The 20,415-nt window shown below is 45.4% G+C and overlaps 1 protein-coding gene across 5 annotated transcripts in view; it reads right to left on the bottom strand.

Annotated features, from left to right (window-relative positions):
- Nucleotides 1-20,415, bottom strand: part of LOC110503383 (ephrin type-A receptor 4) — an 84,085-nt gene that overhangs the window by 42,887 nt on the left and 20,783 nt on the right. For all 5 annotated transcript variants that reach the window (XM_036961266.2, XM_036961268.2, XM_036961267.2 and 2 more), the window contains exon 4: nucleotides 12,685-12,840. In XM_036961266.2, coding sequence (XP_036817161.1) covers nucleotides 12,685-12,840 — 156 coding nt within the window. The remainder of the gene's footprint in view (nucleotides 1-12,684; nucleotides 12,841-20,415) is intronic.

Here is a 20,415-nt window from a genome sequence, read left to right as displayed (position 1 = left end):
GGTTAAAGACCCTACTAGAAACTACTACTAAATCAGACCCTACCAGTAGGTTAAAGACCCTACTAGAAACTACTAATAAATCAGACCCTGCCAGTAGGTTAAAGACCCTACTAGAAACTACTACTAAATTAGACCCTGCCAGTAGGTTAAAGACCCTACTAGAAACTACTACTAAATCAGACCCTAGCAGTAGGTTAAAGACCCTACTAGAAACTACTACTAAATCAGACCCTACCAGTAGGTTAAAGACCCTACTAGAAACTACTACTAAATCAGACCCTGCCAGTAGGTTAAAGACCCTACTAGAAACTACTACTACATCAGACCCTACCAGTAGGTTAAAGACCCTACTAGAAACTACTACTAAATCAGACCCTACCAGTAGGTTAAAGAGCCTACTAGACTCTACTAAATCAGACACTACTAAATCAGACCCTAGCAGTAGGTTAAAGACCCTACTAGAAACTACTACTAAATCAGACCCTACCAGTAGGTTAAAGACCCTACTAGAAACTACTACTCAATCAGACCCTGCCAGTAGGTTAAAGACCCTACTAGAAATTACTACTAAATCAGACCCTACCAGTAGGTTAAAGACCCTACTAGAAACTACTACTAAATCAGACCCTACCAGTAGGTTAAAGACCCTACTAGAAACTACTACTAAATCAGACCCTACCAGTAGGTTAAAGACCCTACTAGAAACTACTACTAAATCAGACCCTGCTAAATCAGACCCTACCTAAATCAGACCCTACCAGTAGGTTAAAGACCCTATTAGAAACTACTACTAAATCAGACCCTACCAGTAGGTTAAAGACCCTACTAGAAACTACTACTAAATCAGACCCTGCCAGTAGGTTAAAGACCCTACTAGAAACTACTACTACATCAGACCCTACCAGTAGGTTAAAGACCCTACTAGAAACTACTACTAAATCAGACCCTACTAAATCAGACCCTACTAAATCAGACCCTGCCAGTAGGTTAAAGACCCTACTAGAAACTACTACTAAATCAGACCCTACCAGTAGGTTAAAGACCCTACTAGAAATTACTACTAAATCAGACCCTGCCAGTAGGTTAAAGACCCTACTAGAAACTACTACTAAATCAGACCCTACCAGTAGGTTAAAGATCCTACTAGAAACTACTACTAAATCAGACCCTGCCAGTAGGTTAAAGACCCTACTAGAAACTACTACTAAATTAGACCCTGCCAGTAGGTTAAAGACCCTACTAGAAACTACTACTAAATCAGACCCTAGCAGTAGGTTAAAGACCCTACTAGAAACTACTACTAAATCAGACCCTACCAGTAGGTTAAAGACCCTAATAGAAACTACTACTAAATCAGACCCTGCCAGTAGGTTAAAGACCCTACTAGAAACTACTACTACATCAGACCCTACCAGTAGGTTAAAGAACCTACTAGAAACTACTACTACATCAGACCCTACCAGTAGGTTAAAGACCCTACTAGAAACTACTACTAAATCAGACCCTGCCAGTAGGTTAAAGACCCTACTAGAAACTACTACTAAATCAGACCCTACCAGTAGGTTAAAGAGCCTACTAGAAACTACTACTAAATCAGACCCTGCCAGTAGGTTAAAGACCCTACTAGAAACTACTATTAAATCAGACCCTACCAGTAGGTTAAAGACCCTACTAGAAACTACTACTACATCAGACCCTACCAGTAGGTTAAAGATCCTACTAGAAACTACTACTAAATCAGACCCTACCAGTAGGTTAAAGACCCTACTAGAAACTACTACTACATCAGACCCTACCAGTAGGTTAAAGACCCTACTAGAAACTACTACTAAATCAGACCCTACCAGTAGGTTAAAGACCCTACTAGAAACTACTACTAAATCAGACCCTACCAGTAGGTTAAAGAGCCTACTAGACTCTACTAAATCAGACACTACTAAATCAGACCCTAGCAGTAGGTTAAAGACCCTACTAGAAACTACTACTAAATCAGACCCTACCAGTAGGTTAAAGACCCTACTAGAAACTACTACTAAATCAGACCCTACCAGTAGGTTAAAGAGCCTACTAGACTCTACTAAATCAGACACTACTAAATCAGACCCTACCAGTAGGTTAAAGACCCTACTAGAAACTACTACTAAATCAGACCCTACTAGAAACTACTACTAAATCAGACCCTACTAGAAACTACTACTACATCAGACCCTACCAGTAGGTTAAAGACCCTACTAGAAACTACTACTAAATCAGACCCTAGCAGTAGGTTAAAGACCCTACTAGAAACTACTACTAAATCAGACTCTACCAGTAGGTTAAAGACCCTACTAGAAACTACTACTAAATCAGACCCTGCCAGTAGGTTAAAGACCCTACTAGAAACTACTACTACATCAGACCCAACCAGTAGGTTAAAGACCCTACTAGAAACTACTACTAAATCAGACCCTACCAGTAGGTTAAAGAGCCTACTAGAAACTACTACTAAATCAGACCCTACTAGAAACTACTACTAAATCAGACCCTACTAGAAACTACTACTAAATCAGACCCTACCAGTAGGTTAAAGACCCTACTAGAAACTACTACTAAATCAGACCCTAGCAGTAGGTTAAAGAGCCTACTAGAAACTACTACTAAATCAGACCCTAGCAGTAGGTTAAAGAGCCTACTAGAAACTACTACTAAATCAGACCCTAGCAGTAGGTTAAAGAACCTACTAGAAACTACTACTAAATCAGACCCTACCAGTAGGTTAAAGACCCTACTAGAAACTACTACTAAATCAGACCCTGCCAGTAGGTTAAAGACCCTACTAGAAACTACTACTAAATCAGACCCTACCAGTAGGTTAAAGACCCTATTAGAAACTACTACTAAATCAGACCCTACTAGAAACTACTACTAAATCAGACCCTACTAGAAACTACTACTAAATCAGACCCTACCAGTAGGTTAAAGACCCTACTAGAAACTACTACTAAATCAGACCCTACCAGTAGGTTAAAGAGCCTACTAGAAACTACTACTAAATCAGACCCTACTAGAAACTACTACTAAATCAGACCCTACTAGAAACTACTACTAAATCAGACCCTACCAGTAGGTTAAAGACCCTACTAGAAACTACTACTAAATCAGACCCTAGCAGTAGGTTAAAGAGCCTACTAGAAACTACTACTAAATCAGACCCTACCAGTAGGTTAAAGACCCTACTAGAAACTACTACTAAATCAGACCCTACCAGTAGGTTAAAGACCCTACTAGAAACTACTACTAAATCAGACCCTGCCAGTAGGTTAAAGACCCTACTAGAAACTACTAAATCAGACCCTACTAAATCAGACCCTACTAAATCAGACCCTACTAAATCAGACCCTACTAAATCAGACCCTGCCAGTAGGTTAAAGACCCTACTAGAAACTACTACTAAATCAGACCCTACCAGTAGGTTAAAGACCCTACTAGAAACTACTACTAAATCAGACCCTACTAGATACTACTACTAAATCAGACCCTACCAGTAGGTTAAAGAGCCTACTAGACTCTACTAAATCAGACACTACTAAATCAGACCCTACCAGTAGGTTAAAGACCCTACTAGAAACTACTACTAAATCAGACCCTACCAGTAGGTTAAAGAGCCTACTAGACTCTACTAAATCAGACCCTACTAAATCAGACCCTACTAAATCAGACCCTACTAGAAACTACTACTAAATCAGACCCTACTAAATCAGACCCTACTAGAAACTACTACTAAATCAGACCCTACCAGTAGGTTAAAGAGCCTACTAGACTCTACTAAATCAGACACTACTAAATCAGACCCTACCAGTAGGTTAAAGACCCTACTAGAAACTACTACTAAATCAGACCCTGCCAGTAGGTTAAAGACCCTACTAGAAACTACTACTCAATCAGACCCTGCCAGTAGGTTAAAGACCCTACTAGAAACTACTACTAAATTAGTCCCTGCTAAATCAGACCCTACTAAATCAGACCCTACTAAATCAAACACTACTAAATCAGACCCTACTAAATCAGACCCTACTAAATCAGACCCTACTAGAAACTACTACTAAATCAGCCCCTACTAAATCAGACCCTACTTGAAACTACTACTAAATCAGACCCTGCCAGTAGGTTAAAGACCCTACTAGAAACTACTAAATCAGACCCTACTAAATCAGACCCTACTAAATCAGACCCTACTAAATCAGACCCTACTAAATCAGACCCTGCCAGTAGGTTAAAGACCCTACTAGAAACTACTACTAAATCAGACCCTACCAGTAGGTTAAAGACCTTACTAGAAACTACTACTAAATCAGACCCTACTAGAAACTACTACTAAATCAGACCCTACCAGTAGGTTAAAGAGCCTACTAGACTCTACTAAATCAGACACTACTAAATCAGACCCTACCAGTAGGTTAAAGACCCTACTAGAAACTACTACTAAATCAGACCCTACCAGTAGGTTAAAGAGCCTACTAGACTCTACTAAATCAGACCCTACTAAATCAGACCCTACTAAATCAGACCCTACTAGAAACTACTACTAAATCAGACCCTACTAAATCAGACCCTACTAGAAACTACTACTAAATCAGACCCTGCCAGTAGGTTAAAGACCCTACTAGAAACTACTACTAAATCAGACCCTACTAGAAACTACTACTAAATCAGACCCTACCAGTAGGTTAAAGAGCCTACTAGACTCTACTAAATCAGACACTACTAAATCAGACCCTACCAGTAGGTTAAAGACCCTACTAGAAACTACTACTAAATCAGACCCTGCCAGTAGGTTAAAGACCCTACTAGAAACTACTACTCAATCAGACCCTGCCAGTAGGTTAAAGACCCTACTAGAAACTACTACTAAATTAGACCCTGCTAAATCAGACCCTACTAAATCAGACCCTACTAAATCAAACACTACTAAATCAGACCCTACTAAATCAGACCCTACTAAATCAGACCCTACTAGAAACTACTACTAAATCAGACCCTACTAAATCAGACCCTACTTGAAACTACTACTAAATCAGACCCTGCCAGTAGGTTAAAGACCCTACTAGACTCTACTAAATCAGACACTACTAAATCAGACCCTACCAGTAGGTTAAAGACCCTACTAGAAACTACTACTAAATCAGACCCTACTAGAAACTACTACTAAATCAGACCCTACCAGTAGGTTAAAGAGCCTACTAGAAACTACTACTAAATCAGACCCTGCCAATAGGTTAAAGAGCCTACTAGACTCTACTAAATCAGACACTACTAAATCAGACCCTACCAGTAGGTTAAAGACCCTACTAGAAACTACTACTAAATCAGACCCTACCAGTAGGTTAAAGACCCTACTAGAAACTACTACTAAATCAGACCCTACCAGTAGGTTAAAGACCCTACTAGAAACTACTACTAAATCAGACCCTACCAGTAGGTTAAAGACCCTACTAGAAACTACTACTAAATCAGACCCTGCTAAATCAGACCCTACCAGTAGGTTAAAGACCCTACTAGAAACTACTACTAAATCAGACCCTGCCAGTAGGTTAAAGACCCTACTAGAAACTACTACTAAATCAGACCCTGCTAAATCAGACCCTACCTAAATCAGACCCTACTAAATCAGACCATGTCAGTAGTAGATCAGGTTAAGTTAAAATAAGTGTTCATTCAGTATTGTTGTAATTATCATTGTTACAAATAAATAAATAAAAAATTGATTGATTAATCGGTATCGGCTTTTATGGTCCTCCAATAATCGGTGTCGGTATCGGCGTTGAAAAATCTTAATTGGTCGACCTCTAAATCAGACCCTACTAGATCAGACACTACTAAATCAGACCTTGTCAGTAGTAGGTCAGGTTACAGAGTCTAAAAGACCCTACTAAATCAGACACTACTAAATCAGACCTTACAAAATCAGACCATACTAAATCAGACCCTACTAAATCAGACCCTGCCAGTAGTAGATCAGGTTAAAGACCCTACAAGACCCTACTAAATCAGACCCTACTAAATCAGACCCTACTAAATCAGACCCTACTAAATCAGACCCTATCAGTAGTAGATCAGGTTAAAGAGCCTACTAGACCCTACTAAATCAGACCCTACTAAATCAGACCCTACTAAATCAAACACTACTAAATCAGACCCTACTAAATCAGACCCTACTAAATCAGACCCTACTAAATCAGACCCTGTCAGTAGTAGGTCAGGTTACAGAGTCTACTAGACCCTACTAAATCAGACCCTATCAGTAGTAGGTCAGGTTACAGAGTCTACTAGACCCTACTAAATCAGACCCTACTAAATCTGACCCTACTAAATCAGACCCTACTAAATCAGACCCTGTCAGTAGTAGGTCAGGTTACAGAGTCTACTAGACCCTACTAAATCAGACCCTGTCAGTAGTAGGTCAGGTTACAGAGTCTACTAGACCCTACTAAATCAGACCCTATCAGTAGTAGGTCAGGTTACAGAGTCTACTAGACCCTACTAAATCAGACCCTACTAAATCTGACCCTACTAAATCAGACCCTACTAAATCAGACCCTGTCAGTAGTAGGTCAGGTTACAGAGTCTACTAGACCCTACTAAATCAGACCCTGTCAGTAGTAGGTCAGGTTACAGAGTCTACTAGACCCTACTAAATCAGACCCTATCAGTAGTAGGTCAGGTTACAGAGTCTACTAGACCCTACTAAATCAGACCCTACTAAATCTGACCCTACTAAATCAGACCCTACTAAATCAGACCCTGTCAGTAGTAGGTCAGGTTACAGAGTCTACTAGACCCTACTAAATCAGACCCTGTCAGTAGTAGGTCAGGTTACAGAGTCTACTAGACCCTACTAAATCAGACCCTATCAGTAGTAGGTCAGGTTACAGAGTCTACTAGACCCTACTAAATCAGACCCTACTAAATCAGACACTACTAAATCAGACCCTACTAAATCAGACCCTGTCAGTAGTAGGTCAGGTTACAGAGTCTACTAGACCCTACTAAATCAGGCCCTACTAAATCAGACCCTACTAAAATCAGACCCTGTCAGTAGTGGGTCAGGTTACAGAGTCTACTAGACCCTACTAAATCAGGCCCTACTAAATCAGACCCTACTAAATCAGACCCTACTAAATCAGACCCTACTAAATCAGACCCTGTCAGTAGTGGGTCAGGTTACAGAGTCTACTAGACCCTACTAAATCAGGCCCTACTAAATCAGACCCTACTAAATCAGACCCTGTCAGTAGTGGGTCAGGTTACAGAGTCTACTAGACCCTACTAAATCAGGCCCTACTAAATCAGACCCTACTAAATCAGACCCTACTAAATCAGACCCTACTAAATCAGACCCTGTCAGTAGTGGGTCAGGTTACAGAGTCTACTAGACCCTACTAAATCAGGCCCTACTAAATCAGACACTACTAAATCAGACCCTGTCAGTAGTGGGTCAGGTTACAGAGTCTACTAGACCCTACTAAATCAGGCCCTACTAAATCAGACCCTATCAGTAGTGGGTCAGGTTAAAGAGTCTACTAGACCCTACTAAATCAGGCCCTACTAAATCAGACCCTGCCAGTAGTAGGTCAGGTTACAGAGTCTACTAGACCCTACTAAATCAGGCCCTACTAAATCAGACCCTACTAAATCAGACCCTGTCAGTAGTGGGTCAGGTTACAGAGTCTACTAGACCCTACTAAATCAGGCCCTACTAAATCAGGCCCTACTAAATCAGACCCTACTAAATCAGACCCTATCAGTAGTGGATAAATAGGTTTCCTCCCATGGAGAAATGCAGCATATGATATCAACTGATATGTAGCTATTAATCTATTAGTCTATAGATTCACACTGCAAACACACACACACACGCACACACACACACACACACAGAGACAGACAGACAGACAGACAGACAGACAGACAGACAGACAGACAGACAGACAGACAGACAGACAGACAGACAGACACCCGGCCAGTGGTTTGAATCAAAGCCATCCTAGAAAGTCTGAGAAAAAAAAATACATTTGGAATACATTTGTATTTGTCTCCTCTCCCTGTCACTCTCTCCTTCCCTATCACTCTCTCTCTCTCCTTCCCTATCACTCTCTCTCTCCTTCCCTATCACTCTCTCTCTCCTTCCCTATCACTCTCTCTCTCTCCTTCCCTATCACTCTCTCTCCTTCTCTATCACTCTCTCTATCTCCTTCACTATCACTCTCTCTCTCTCACCTTCCCTATCACTCTCTCCTTCCCTATCACTCTCTCTCTCTCCTTCCCTATCACTCTCTCTCTCCTTCCCTATCACTCTCTCTCTCCTTCCCTATCACTCTCTCTCCTTCTCTATCACTCTCTCTATCTCCTTCCCTATCACTCTCTCTCTCCTTCCCTATCACTCTCTCTCCTTCCCTATCACTCTCTCTCCTTCTCTATCACTCTCTCTCTCTCCTTCCCTATCACTCTCTCTCTCTCCTTCCCTATCACTCTCTCTCTCTCCTTCCCTATCACTCTCTCTCTCCTTCCCTATCACTCTCTCTCTCTCCTTCCCTATCACTCTCTCTCTCTCCTTCCCTATCACTCTCTCTCTCCTTCCCTATCACTCTCTCTCTCTCCTTCCCTATCACTCTCTCTCTCTCCTTCCCTATCACTCTCTCTCCTTCTCTATCACTCTCTCTATCTCCTTCCCTATCACTCTCTCTCTCTCACCTTCCCTATCACTCTCTCTCCTTCCCTATCACTCTCTCTCTCTCCTTCCCTATCACTCTCTCTCCTTCTCTATCACTCTCTCTATCTCCTTCCCTATCACTCTCTCTCTCTCACCTTCCCTATCACTCTCTCTTTCCCTATCACTCTCTCTCTCTCCTTCCCTATCACTCTCTCTCTCCTTCCCTATCACTCTCTCTCCTTCTCTATCACTCTCTCTATCTCCTTCCCTATCACTCTCTCTCTCTCACCTTCCCTATCACTCTCTCTTTCCCTATCACTCTCTCTCTGTCCTTCCCTATCACTCTCTCTGTCCTTCCCTATCACTCTCTTTCTCACTCCCTATCACTCTCTCTCCTTCCCCATCACTCTCTATCTCCTTCCCTATCACTCTCTCTCTCCTGCCCTATCACTCTCTCGATCTCCTTCCCTATCACTCTCTCTTTCTCCTTCCCTATCACTCTCTCTTTCTCCTTCCCTATCGCTCTCTCTTTCCTTCCCTATCGCTCTCTCTCTCCTTCCCTATCGCTCTCTCTCTCCTTCCCTATCGCTCTCTCTCTCTCCTTCCCTATCGCTCTCTCTCTCTCCTTCCCTATCGCTCTCTCTCCTTCCCTATTGCTCTCTCTCTCTCCTTCCCTATCGCTCTCTCACTCTCCTTCCCTTTCCCTATCGCTCTCTCTTTCTCCTTCCCTATCGCTCTCTCTCTCTCCTTCCCTATCGCTCTCTCTCTCTCTCGCCTTCCCTATTGCTCTCTCTCTCTCTCGCCTTCCCTATTGCTCTCTCTCTCTCCTTCCCTATCGCTCTCTCTCTCCTTCCCAATCACTCTCTCTCTCTTTCTGTCGCTCTCTCACTCCTTCCCTATCAATCTCTCTCTCCTTCCCTATTGCTCTCTCTCTCTTTCCCTATCGCTCTCTCCCTCTTTCCCTATCGCTCTCTCTTTGTTTCCCTATCACTCTCTCTCCTTCCCCATCACTCTCTATCTCCTTCCCTATCACTCTCTCTCTCCTGCCCTATCACTCTCTCTTTCTCCTTCCCTATCACTCTCTCTCTCTGTCCTTCCCTATCGCTCTCTCTTTCTCCTTCCCTATCGCTCTCTCTTTCCTTCCCTATCGCTCTCTCTCTCCTTCCCTATCGCTCTCTCTCTCGCCTTCCCTATCGCTCTCTCTCTCTCCTTCCCTATCGCTCTCTCTCTCTCCTTCCCTATCGCTCTCTCTCCTTCCCTATTGCTCTCTCTCTCTCCTTCCCTATCGCTCTCTCACTCTCCTTCCCTTTCCCTATCGCTCTCTCTTTCTCCTTCCCTATCGCTCTCTCTCTCTCCTTCCCTATCGCTCTCTCTCTCTCTCGCCTTCCCTATTGCTCTCTCTCTCTCTCGCCTTCCCTATTGCTCTCTCTCTCTCCTTCCCTATCGCTCTCTCTCTCCTTCCCAATCACTCTCTCTCTCTTTCTGTCGCTCTCTCACTCCTTCCCTATCAATCTCTCTCTCCTTCCCTATCGCTCTCTCTCTCTCCTTCCCTATCACTCTCTCTCTCTCCTTCCCTATCGCTCTCACTCTTTCCCTATCACTCTCTCTCCTTCCCTATTGCTCTCTCTCCTTCCCTATCGCTCTCTTCCTTCCCTATCGCTCTCTCTCCTTCCCTATCGCTCTCTCTCTCCTTCCCTATTGCTCTCTCTCTCCTTCCATATTGCTCTCTCTCTCCTTAACTATTGCTCTCTCTCCGTCCCTATCGCACTCTCTCTCCTTCCCTATCACTCTCTCTCTCCTTCCCTATCACACTCTCTCTCCTTCCCTATCGCTCTCTCTCTCTCCTTCCCTATCGCTCTCTCTCTCCTTCCCTATCGCTCTCTCTCTCTCTCTTTCCCTATCTCTCTCTCCCTCCCTATCACTCTCTCTCTCTTTCCCTATCACTCACTCTCCTTCCCTATCGCTCTCTTTCTCCTTCCCTATCACTCTCTCTCTCCTTCCCTATCACACTCTCTCTCCTTCCCTATCGCTCTCGCTCTCTTTCCCTATCTCTCTCTCTTTCCCTATCGTTCTCTCTCTCTCTTTCCCTATCGCTATCTCTCTCTTTCCCTATCGCTCTCTCTCTCTTTCCATATTGCACTCTCTCTCCTTCCCTATCGCTCTCTCTTACTCCTTCCCTATCGCTCTCTCTCTCGCCTTCCCTATCGCTCTCTCTCTCTCGCCTTCCCTATTGCTCTCTCTCTCTCACCTTCCCTATTGCTCTCTCTCTCTCCTTCCCTATCGCTCTCTCTCTCTCGCCTTCCCTATCACTCTCTCTCTCTTTCTGTCGCTCTCTCTCTCTATGTCGCTCTCTCACTCCTTCCCTATCAATCTCTCTCTCCTTCCCTATCGCTCTCTCCCTCTTTCCCTATCGCTCTCTCCCTCTTAACCTATCGCTCTCTCTTTGTTTCTCTTTCACTCGCTCTCCTTCCCCATCGCTCGCACTCTATCTCCATCGCTCTCTCTCCCCATCGCTCTCTCTCTCCTTACCTATCGCTCTCTCTCTCCTTCCCTATCGCTCTCTCTCTCTCCTTCCCTATCACTCTCTCTCTCCTTCCCTATTGCTCTCTCTATCCTTCCCTATCGCTCTCTCTCTGTCCCTATCGCACTCTCTCTCCTTCCCTATCACTCTCTCTCTCCTTCCCTATCACACTCTCTCTCTTTCCCTATCGCTCTCTCTCTCGCCTTCCCTATCGCTCTCTCTCTCTCTCTTTCCCTATCGCTCTCTCTCTCTTTCCCTATCTCTCTCTCCTTCCCTATCCCTCTCTCTCTCTCTTTCCCTATCGCTCTCTCTCTCTTTCCCTATCGCTCTCTCTCTCTTTCCCTATCGCACTCTCTCTCCTTCCCTATCGCACTCTCTCTCCTTCCCTATTGCTCTCTTTCCTTCCCTATCGTTCTCTCTCCTTCCCTATCGCTCTCTCTCCTTCCTATCGCTCTCCGTCTCCTTCCCTATCACTCTCTCTTTCCCTATCGCTCTCTCTCTCCTTCTCTATCTCTATCGCTCTCTCTTTCCCTATCTTTCTCCTTCCCTATTGCTCTCTCTCCTTCCCTATCACTCTCTCTCTCTTTCCCTATCTCTCTCTCCTTCCCTATTGCTCTCTCTCCTTCCCTATCGCTCTCTCTCTCTTTCCCTATCTCTCTCTCCTTCCCTATCGCTCTCTCTCCTTCCCTATCGCTCTCTCTCCTTCCCTATCGCTCTCTCTCTCCTTCCCTATCGCTCTCTCTCCTTCCCTATCGCTCTCTCTCCTTCCCTATCGCTCTCTCTCTCCTTCCCTATCTCTCTCTCCTTCCCTATCGCTCTCTCTCCTTCCCTATCGCTCTCTCTCCATCCCTATCGCTCTCACTCTCTGGTGGAAGAGTGAATCTGGGATGCAGTCTCTTTCCCTATCAGTCCTTCCTTATCACTCTCTCCTTCCCTATCACTCTCTCTCTCTCTCCTTCCCTATCGCTCTCACTCTCTGGTGGAAGAGTGAATCTGGGATGCAGTCTCTTTCCCTATCAGTCCTTCCTTATCACTCTCTCCTTCCCTATCGCTCTCTCTCTCTCTCCTTCCCTATCGCTCTCACTCTCTGGTGGAAGAGTGAATCTGGGATGCAGTCTCTTTCCCTATCAGTCCTTCCTTATCACTCTCTCCTTCCCTATCGCTCTCTCTCTCTCTCCTTCCCTATCGCTCTCACTCTCTGGTGGAAGAGTGAATCTTGGATGCAGTGTTTCCTCATTAGTTCTTTGTCACATTGAGTGATCACTAAGTACCACCTGGAATCAGAATGCAACTATTAAACACCAGCTGTGTGTGCAACCACTGTGTTAGTGTGTGTGTGTGTGTGTGTGTGTGTGTGTGTGTGTGTGTGTGTGTGTGTGTGTGTGTGTGTGTGTGTGTGTGTGTGTGTGTGTGTGTGTGTGTGTGTGTGTGTGTGTGTGTGTGTGCATGCGTAGGTGCTTGCGTGTACACTTACTGGTGCATGGCATGGATGCAGGGTCAGTCTCTGAGCGGAAGAAGCCCTTGTCACAGGCACAGGATGTGGATCCCTCTCTGACAGAGTAGCTGTGGAGAGGACACTTGGAGCAGGCACCGTCTGTGGCCAGAGCACGGTAGTAGCCAATCTTACAGGCTGTAAGAACACAGATAGCGAGAGAGACAAAGTCAATCGGCAGGGAACATAGAACACTCACAGGGAGTACACACTACAAGATAGTAAAACCACGCACTGTGTAATGCTGCACTCTGTCAATCATATCTATCTCTCTCTTTCTGGCTTTCTATTTCTCCTTCTCTTGTTGGGTGATTCAACAAGCTGACTGAGGTTTCTATCTTCTATTAATTTTCTCCAGTTCTACCCATCTCTCCTCTCAAACGCAGACATTTCACCAATGCCCTGAGGCTGGCTTTCATCAGAATAATATAGAGAGTTACCATACAAGAGTTACAAAAAATATCACAGAACCGCCCCTCCTCCCTCTCTAGAATTAAACTATGCTTTATTGGCAGGGCTGCAATGTGAAATGTACGCAAAGCCATGGGCGTTCCAACACATTTAACAAACAAATGTCACCTCGTTTGGCCCAGTGTCTCCTCTGAGCCAGGTTCTCAGTCCATAAGGCCTACACTACACTACAAATGCCTCAAATTGTAACCTAGGTGACACTTTTCTGACTATGGTGAAGGTTGGTGCTACCCTTTCCTCTTGATTGACAGCTAAATCTGAGATCTCGGCTTTCAAGGAGTTCCTCTCTACTGTACCGGTTTCCATAATATCTGGGAAGTCTAGAGGGTTCCATTTCACCCAAGAGCACTGGACCAGAAGAGGAGGACAAAAGATGGATTCTGTGAGAGGTGCGGTTCAGACAGACAGGATACCAATTGGGCAAAATAGCCTGTCAATCACTGAGTCCTCGGCAGGACCAGCAAATGGCATTGGGCCCTGGCATTGAGCCCTAGGGTGTGTGTGTGTGTGTGTGTGTGTGTGTGTGTGTGTGTGTGTGTGTGTGTGTGTGTGTGTGTGTGTGTGTGTGTGTGTGTGTGTGTGTGTGTGTGTGTGTTTGTGTGTGTGTGTGTGTGTGTGTGTGTGTGTGTGTGTGTGTGTGTAACTCTGCTATGTTGACACTGTAAGTGTGTGTGTGTGTGTGTGTGTGTGTGTGTGTGTGTGTGTGTGTGTGTGTGTGTGTGTGTGTGTGTGTGTGTGTGTGTGTGTGTGTGTGTGTGTGTGTGTGTGTGTGTGTGTGTGTGTGTGTGTGTGTGTGTGTGAGGAATCATTTCCCTGTAGAATAAAAGTGTGTAATTATCTGAGTGTTTTATAAAAGGCTGGGTAAGTCCATCAGTCCCAAAAAGGCATTTGTAAATCCATATTCATAAATTCATGAGACAAAACACACAAACACTTTGAGTAGTGTTCAAAGTCCCACATGCATCCACCACGCTAACTCAAACTCATGCCTTTTCACACAGACACACACAAGGAACACACACACACCTACCCACACACAAGAAAGTCCACAAACCCCAAAAAGTGAGGGAAATCCCTTACTCTGCGCCACAATAATGAAACTGGGCTCCTTTCCCTGTGTGTCTTCCTCTCCCTCCCCCGTTAACATCAGCTAGCCACAGGCTTAGCATAGCCTTTGGTATCCCACAGCCCAGCTCAGCCCAACACAGCCCAGCACAGCACAGCCCAGCACAGCCCAGCTCAGTACAGCACAGCCCAGCTCAGTACAGCACAGCCCAGCTCAGCACAGCCCAGCACAGTACAGCCCAGCACAGCCCAGCCCAGCCCAGCCCAGCCCAGCCCAGCGCAGCACAGCCCAGCTCAGCACAGCACAGCTCAGTACAGCACAGCCCAGCTCAGTACAGCACAGCCCAGCTCAGCACAGCCCAGCACAGCCCAGCACAGCTCAGCACAGCCCAGTACAGCCCAGCCCAGTACAGCACAGCCCAGCTCAGTACAGCCCAGCACAGTACAGCCCAGCACAGCCCAGCCCAGCCCAGCCCAGCGCAGCACAGCCCAGCTCAGCACAGCACAGCTCAGTACAGCACAGCCCAGCTCAGCACAGCACAGCCCAGCACAGCCCAGCACAGCCCAGCACAGCACAGCCCAGCTCAGCACAGCCCAGTACAGCCCAGCCCAGTACAGCACAGCCCAGCACAGCACAGCACAGTCCAGCACAGCCCAGTACAGCACAGCCCAGCCCAGCGCAGCCCAGCACAGCCCAGCCCAGTACAGCACAGCCCAGCTCAGCCCAGCCCAGCCCAGCTCAGCTCAGCACAGCCCAGTACAGCACAGCCCAGCTCAGTACAGCCCAGCCCAGTACAGCCCAGCTCAGCACAGCCCAGCCCAGTACAGCTTGCTGCTTGCTACCTGCTGAGTCTTTATCTCCACATCCCCTCCCAGTCCATCAGACCCAATCCCTGCCGCTTCACCAGCTAACGCTCAGCGCTAAGGTCCTCTTTGATTCACGCCGGCAGGGGTTAGAGGAGAGGAGAGCCTCTAGTCTTCTTCTCACAGTGGAAGACCGAGGGGAGGATTAAAACGGAAGGTGCTTTGTGTTATCTCTCTATCTGTTCAGGATTTTGACAATCTTTAACGCCAAAATGCGTCACAGAGGCACGACAGGGACAAGTATTGTGTTGAGGGGTTGTGACTGTTTTGAGAGTTTTAAGAGAAACATCAGGTTTAGGAGGGGGTTTTGTCAATGTGCTATGACCAGGAAGCTGACCAGGGGAGGCACGGGGGAAGTCCAGCTGGTTTAGACTGATCACCCCTCACAGAAAGCTGGGGGGAGAGTTAATTGAGGTCCATGCTTTTGGGTCTTTGAGCCATGGCCTCTGTGTAATGATAAAGAGAGGTTGAGAGTGGTGTGAGGAGAGATCCAGCTCACACTGTGCACGGCTGAGGAGTTTATTACTCTGTGATAATCAATCTGCCCTGAGGTGACCTCCACTACCAAATAGCCCCCGCCTTATTCTTCAGCAGAATTATTTGCAAACCCTCAAAATCCCCCTTTGACATAGAGATCGGTTGGCATCTTCATTTGTGGTCTGGATTTTGCATCTTGGAAATAGTTTGAAAGGGTATGTCAACATAGAGAAGTGTTTATAATGGTTTCTTGCCCTGCAGATAGGAAAAGGCACTAGGAAGAGAGGGTGAAATCCTAGTAAAGCTAGGGAATTTGCTTCCCATTAGGAGTTTTTGTGTGTGTCTGTGTCTGTGCCTGTGTGTCTGTGTGTCTGTGTGTCTGTGTGTCTGTGTGTGTGTGTGTCTGTGTGTGTGTGTGTGTGTGTGTGTGTGTGTGTGTGTGTGTGTGTGTGTGTGTGTGTGTGTGTGTGTGTGTGTGTGTGTGTGTGTGTGTGTGTGTGAGAGAGAGCGAGAGAGCGCGCGCGCGAGAGAGAGAGAGAGAGAGAGAGAGAGAGAGAGAGAGAGAGACCACAATGCTGGGTGGTCTGGACGACTGAGGATTTACTAAAGAATCTCCCTTAAGACCACATGGATTTATCACCGCCCAGACCGACCATGATCAACATGCACACAAACATTAACAGACAAATACAAACATTAACAGACACACACACAGAGAAATTCAGAGAAAGTCATATGGGCTGGGCTGGGCTAGGTAAGGAGCCTTCATTATATTGTCTGATTCTCCATTAGCATTCACACAACCTTCCATCTGTAATAGTATTTTTCTCTATATCCCCATTTCCTTTTCCTCATGTCCCTATTCCTCTCTCCCTCCTTCGCTCCTCCAACTCCTTCTCTCTCTCCCCATGCCTCCTTTCAGAGCGGTAGGTTTTTGTCAGGTGCCAGATCCTGGTGCTGGGAGATCAAAGGGACTGGTGACTTACTGTTCTATTCTGGAATGGCTCAAAATGGAATCGACTGGGACATCGCATTCCTCCCTTCATCCCTCTCGCTTCTTTCACTCATTCAACCCTCCTGTATTGCTTTAGTCTTTTCTTTGTCACCCTTCCTCACCCCTCTCTCCTCTCTCTGTGTTGTCTGTAAGCTGAAGCACATGTGGGGGTGTGGGATAAGGAGAGGGGGCTTCTCAGAGTTAACGAGTCATTTTGTCGGGGTGGTGGGGATTGTGTTGGTGAATTGGGCTCACCGTGTGAGACGATGGGAAAGTGGAAAACATCTGTTCAAAACAAAACGGCCGACGCGCCCATCTGCAAAAACCACACAAAAGCTGGCGATACAATGACAACTAACTACCTACACATCCACCGACTAAAAACTCAACAATGTCCTCCACACAATGACAACTACCTGCACATTAGTCTTCAAATAGCCCACAATATCCTCCACAGTAGCCTACTGAAATTCACTAGCCCACACATCCAGCTACTAAAACTTCATCAACTGACCCGCACGCAAACCATGGCAGATACCCACACACCAGGCCACACAACAAAGCTTCCTATACACTCGAGACATAAGGCATGATAGAAAGAACGAAAGAACCCCATGAATAGCCAGCCCAAACCCAAGAATGCAACACGCTAAACACACATAAACTGGGCTTTCCCAGACAGAACAATTGCTTCCTTTATACCGAAAAATAATCAAGTTCAAACTATATCGTTTCCCCCTTTCTTCCAAATGCTTTGTTTTCTTTTGGTTCTGAAATTCAGTGGCTCTTGTCTCAGTCCTAACAGACAGTGAGTGTTCTTCTGAAGGGGACTGAGGCGTCCTCACAAAGCCTTTTCTTTCACAACAAAGCGATCTGTTTTCAAACCTGAGGGCAAAGAGAGAATCTCCTTCTTTCCTCTACCTTAAAGAGCCAGCATGTTATTTTCAAACTACACTATATATACAAAAGTATGTGGACACCTCTTCAAATGAGTGGATTTTGCTATTTCAGCCACTCCTGTTGCTGACAGGTGTATAAAATTGAGCACACCGCCATGCAATCTCCATAGACAAACATTGACAGTAGAATGGCCTTACTGAAGAGCTCAGTGACTTTCAATGTGGCACCGTCATAAGTTACCTTCCCAACAAGTCATTTCATAAAATGTCTGCCCTGCTAGAGCTGCCCCAGGCAACTGTAAGTGCAGTTTTTGTGAAGTGGAAACGTCTAGGAGCAACAACTGCTCAGCTGCGTAGTGGTAGGCCACACAAACTCACAGAATGGGACTGCCGAGTGCTGAAGCGCGTATCAGTAGAAATTGTCTGTCCTTGCCCGAATTCATAGCGCCAACTGTAAAGTTTGGTGGATAATGAATAACGGTCTGGGGTTGTTTTTCATGGTCTGGGCTAGGCCCCTTAGTTCCAGTGAAGGTAAATATTAATGCTACAGCATACAATGACATTCTAGACAATTCTGTGCTTCCAAGTTTGTAGCAACAGTTTGGGTTCTCTCTCTCCCAGCTAGCAGACAGCCGGAATGAAACAGGTTTCTAAGTAAGGGACTACCCCTTCCCACGCACACACACAAACTCACAGAGAGAGAAAAAGTGAAAAATTCATAGTACAATACATACAAATCCAAAAACCTGAGCCTCTGGCTATTAGCTGGGGCTAACTAGGCGCTAACCGCTAGCAACTGTCATTAAAACAGCAGGATCGTGGAACAGGTTAAGTTGTTAACTCAGTCTGTGGGGTTATTAATTACCCCCGGCTCTGAAGGTGACACGCAGCTACACGGCCACCGAAACCTATCAGTGTGATGGATGAGAGACACACGGCCACCGAAACCTATCACAATGATTGATGACAGACACGCATCTTAACCTTAACCTGTATGGTGGGAAAAGGAGTCGTAGTAGAAGCACTAAATGCTCATATCTGGGGTGATGTCCATAGTAGCCCTAATTAAGGTCCAATTTTAACCAAAAATGATAACAGTTGATAGGAGAGCGAACATGGCTAATATATAAAGCTGATGCCAGACCAGTTCCCCTTGGTTGCCAGAGGTCTGTCTGGGTCTGTCTGTCAGAGCCAGATGATATATAAATGTATTTCCAACAGAAGCAATCCATCACCCAAGAAGCTGCTCTAATTAAAATGGCTTTATCTGACACAACTATGAACACACGCCAAGCCAAAACCTGAGGCCAACACAACAGAGGGAAAACCTGAGGTACAAATGAAGAATAGAGAAATTGTTTGCATCATTTTTGTTTGTGCATAAATTAACAACATTTATGATTTTAGACCACTATCAAACTCCAAGTTTAACTATTTAAGAACATAGGACAGATCATTTTTAAAAGGTAATGACTGTTCTCATCCATTTTGCTTAACGGGTTGCATCATGGTACCTACTATTGTTATTATTTGGATTGCATGACTTTAATATTGAAATATTGTTTTCAAACCTCCTGCAGGCCCAGGTCTCTGTATTCTTTATGTCACGTAGGCCCCACTTCCCACCTCTCCACCACTCCACCCTGTTCTCTCTGTGTTGGACCACAGTCTCCAGGAGCCTTTTAGCACAATGGCTATATCAGCGAAATCGACTGTATTACACTGAGAGGAAAAGTCCACCCTTCAAGAATGGACAAAGGGTGTGGAGGGGGACTTCTGGGATGGAGAGCGAGAGAGCGAGAGCGAGAGAGGGCAAAAAAACAGAGAGAGATTGAGACAAAGTGAGACAGAGAGAAAGAAAGAGATAGTGGGCAAGACAGAGACAGAGAGAGAGAAAGAAAGACAGAGGGAGAGAAACAGAGAGACGGGAAAGAGACAGAGTGGCAGGTAGTTTAAACAGATCCACCTTTGTGTGTGGTGAAACATTTCTTGACTTGGCCCTATTAGGTGGAGGGGTGCTCAGATTCCACTCTTGTGCCCATGCCAGGTTCTGCGGGTGGCACCACCCAGGCCGGGTTAGCGCCAGAACGCTACAGACCTTTTGTGACCCAGGATTCACACGGCAGGTGGATAATGAATAACAATGCCTACACACACATACACACCAACACACACACTCATACCAACACACACTCTTGCATATGTTCTATACACAACTGCATGTACACTCAAACACACACAAAGTCTCTCATACACATTTATACTGCACATACACTCTGTTTCAAAATCTTACGTGCACAAAAACACACAGCAGGCTTTGAGGGATTCTTCTAGCAGGGGACAGTGGTGCAGTAGGTAAACTAAGTGGTTACTGTTCCTAGGCCGTCATTAAAAATGAGAATTTGTTCTTAACTGACTTGCCTAGTTAAATAAAGGTCAAATGCATGTTCAAAAATCAAATAAAATGTCTATGCTACAATTCCACAGAGTCCTGAAGGGGGAAAGGTGGTGGTGAGAGGGTAGGAGGGGAGTATCTGACATGCTTTCCTGAGTTGGATTTTTATTCAATTATAGGGGGGGTTAACCGTGTGGTGGGGGATATGCTAGTGTTGTTGTGCTAAGGGACTTCCCACCACACACAGATCAACAATTGGCTGATGTGGTCGCTATCCTGTACTGTAGAGTCAACAAGATTGGGACAGGCAAAGGGAGGATGTGAAAGGGGAACAAACAACGCACACACGGCTATAAGAATAGGAGAAGAGGAAAGGGAAGCAATATGGAAACGGTCTCTATAAATAAGGTAAACAAAGGTCAGTATTTCCTCAAGCACGTTATAAATCACCTACGTACATAATTCAGTCATTACACACACACACACACATATCCTTGGCGTACACATCACCGACAAACTGAAATGGACCACCCACAAAGAGAGCGTGG

Source organism: Oncorhynchus mykiss, chromosome 24, assembly GCF_057628025.1.
Source record: "Oncorhynchus mykiss isolate SJ-2025 chromosome 24, ASM5762802v1, whole genome shotgun sequence".
Lineage (NCBI taxonomy): Eukaryota > Metazoa > Chordata > Actinopteri > Salmoniformes > Salmonidae > Oncorhynchus > Oncorhynchus mykiss.
This window is presented reverse-complemented; position numbering and strand designations above follow the sequence as displayed.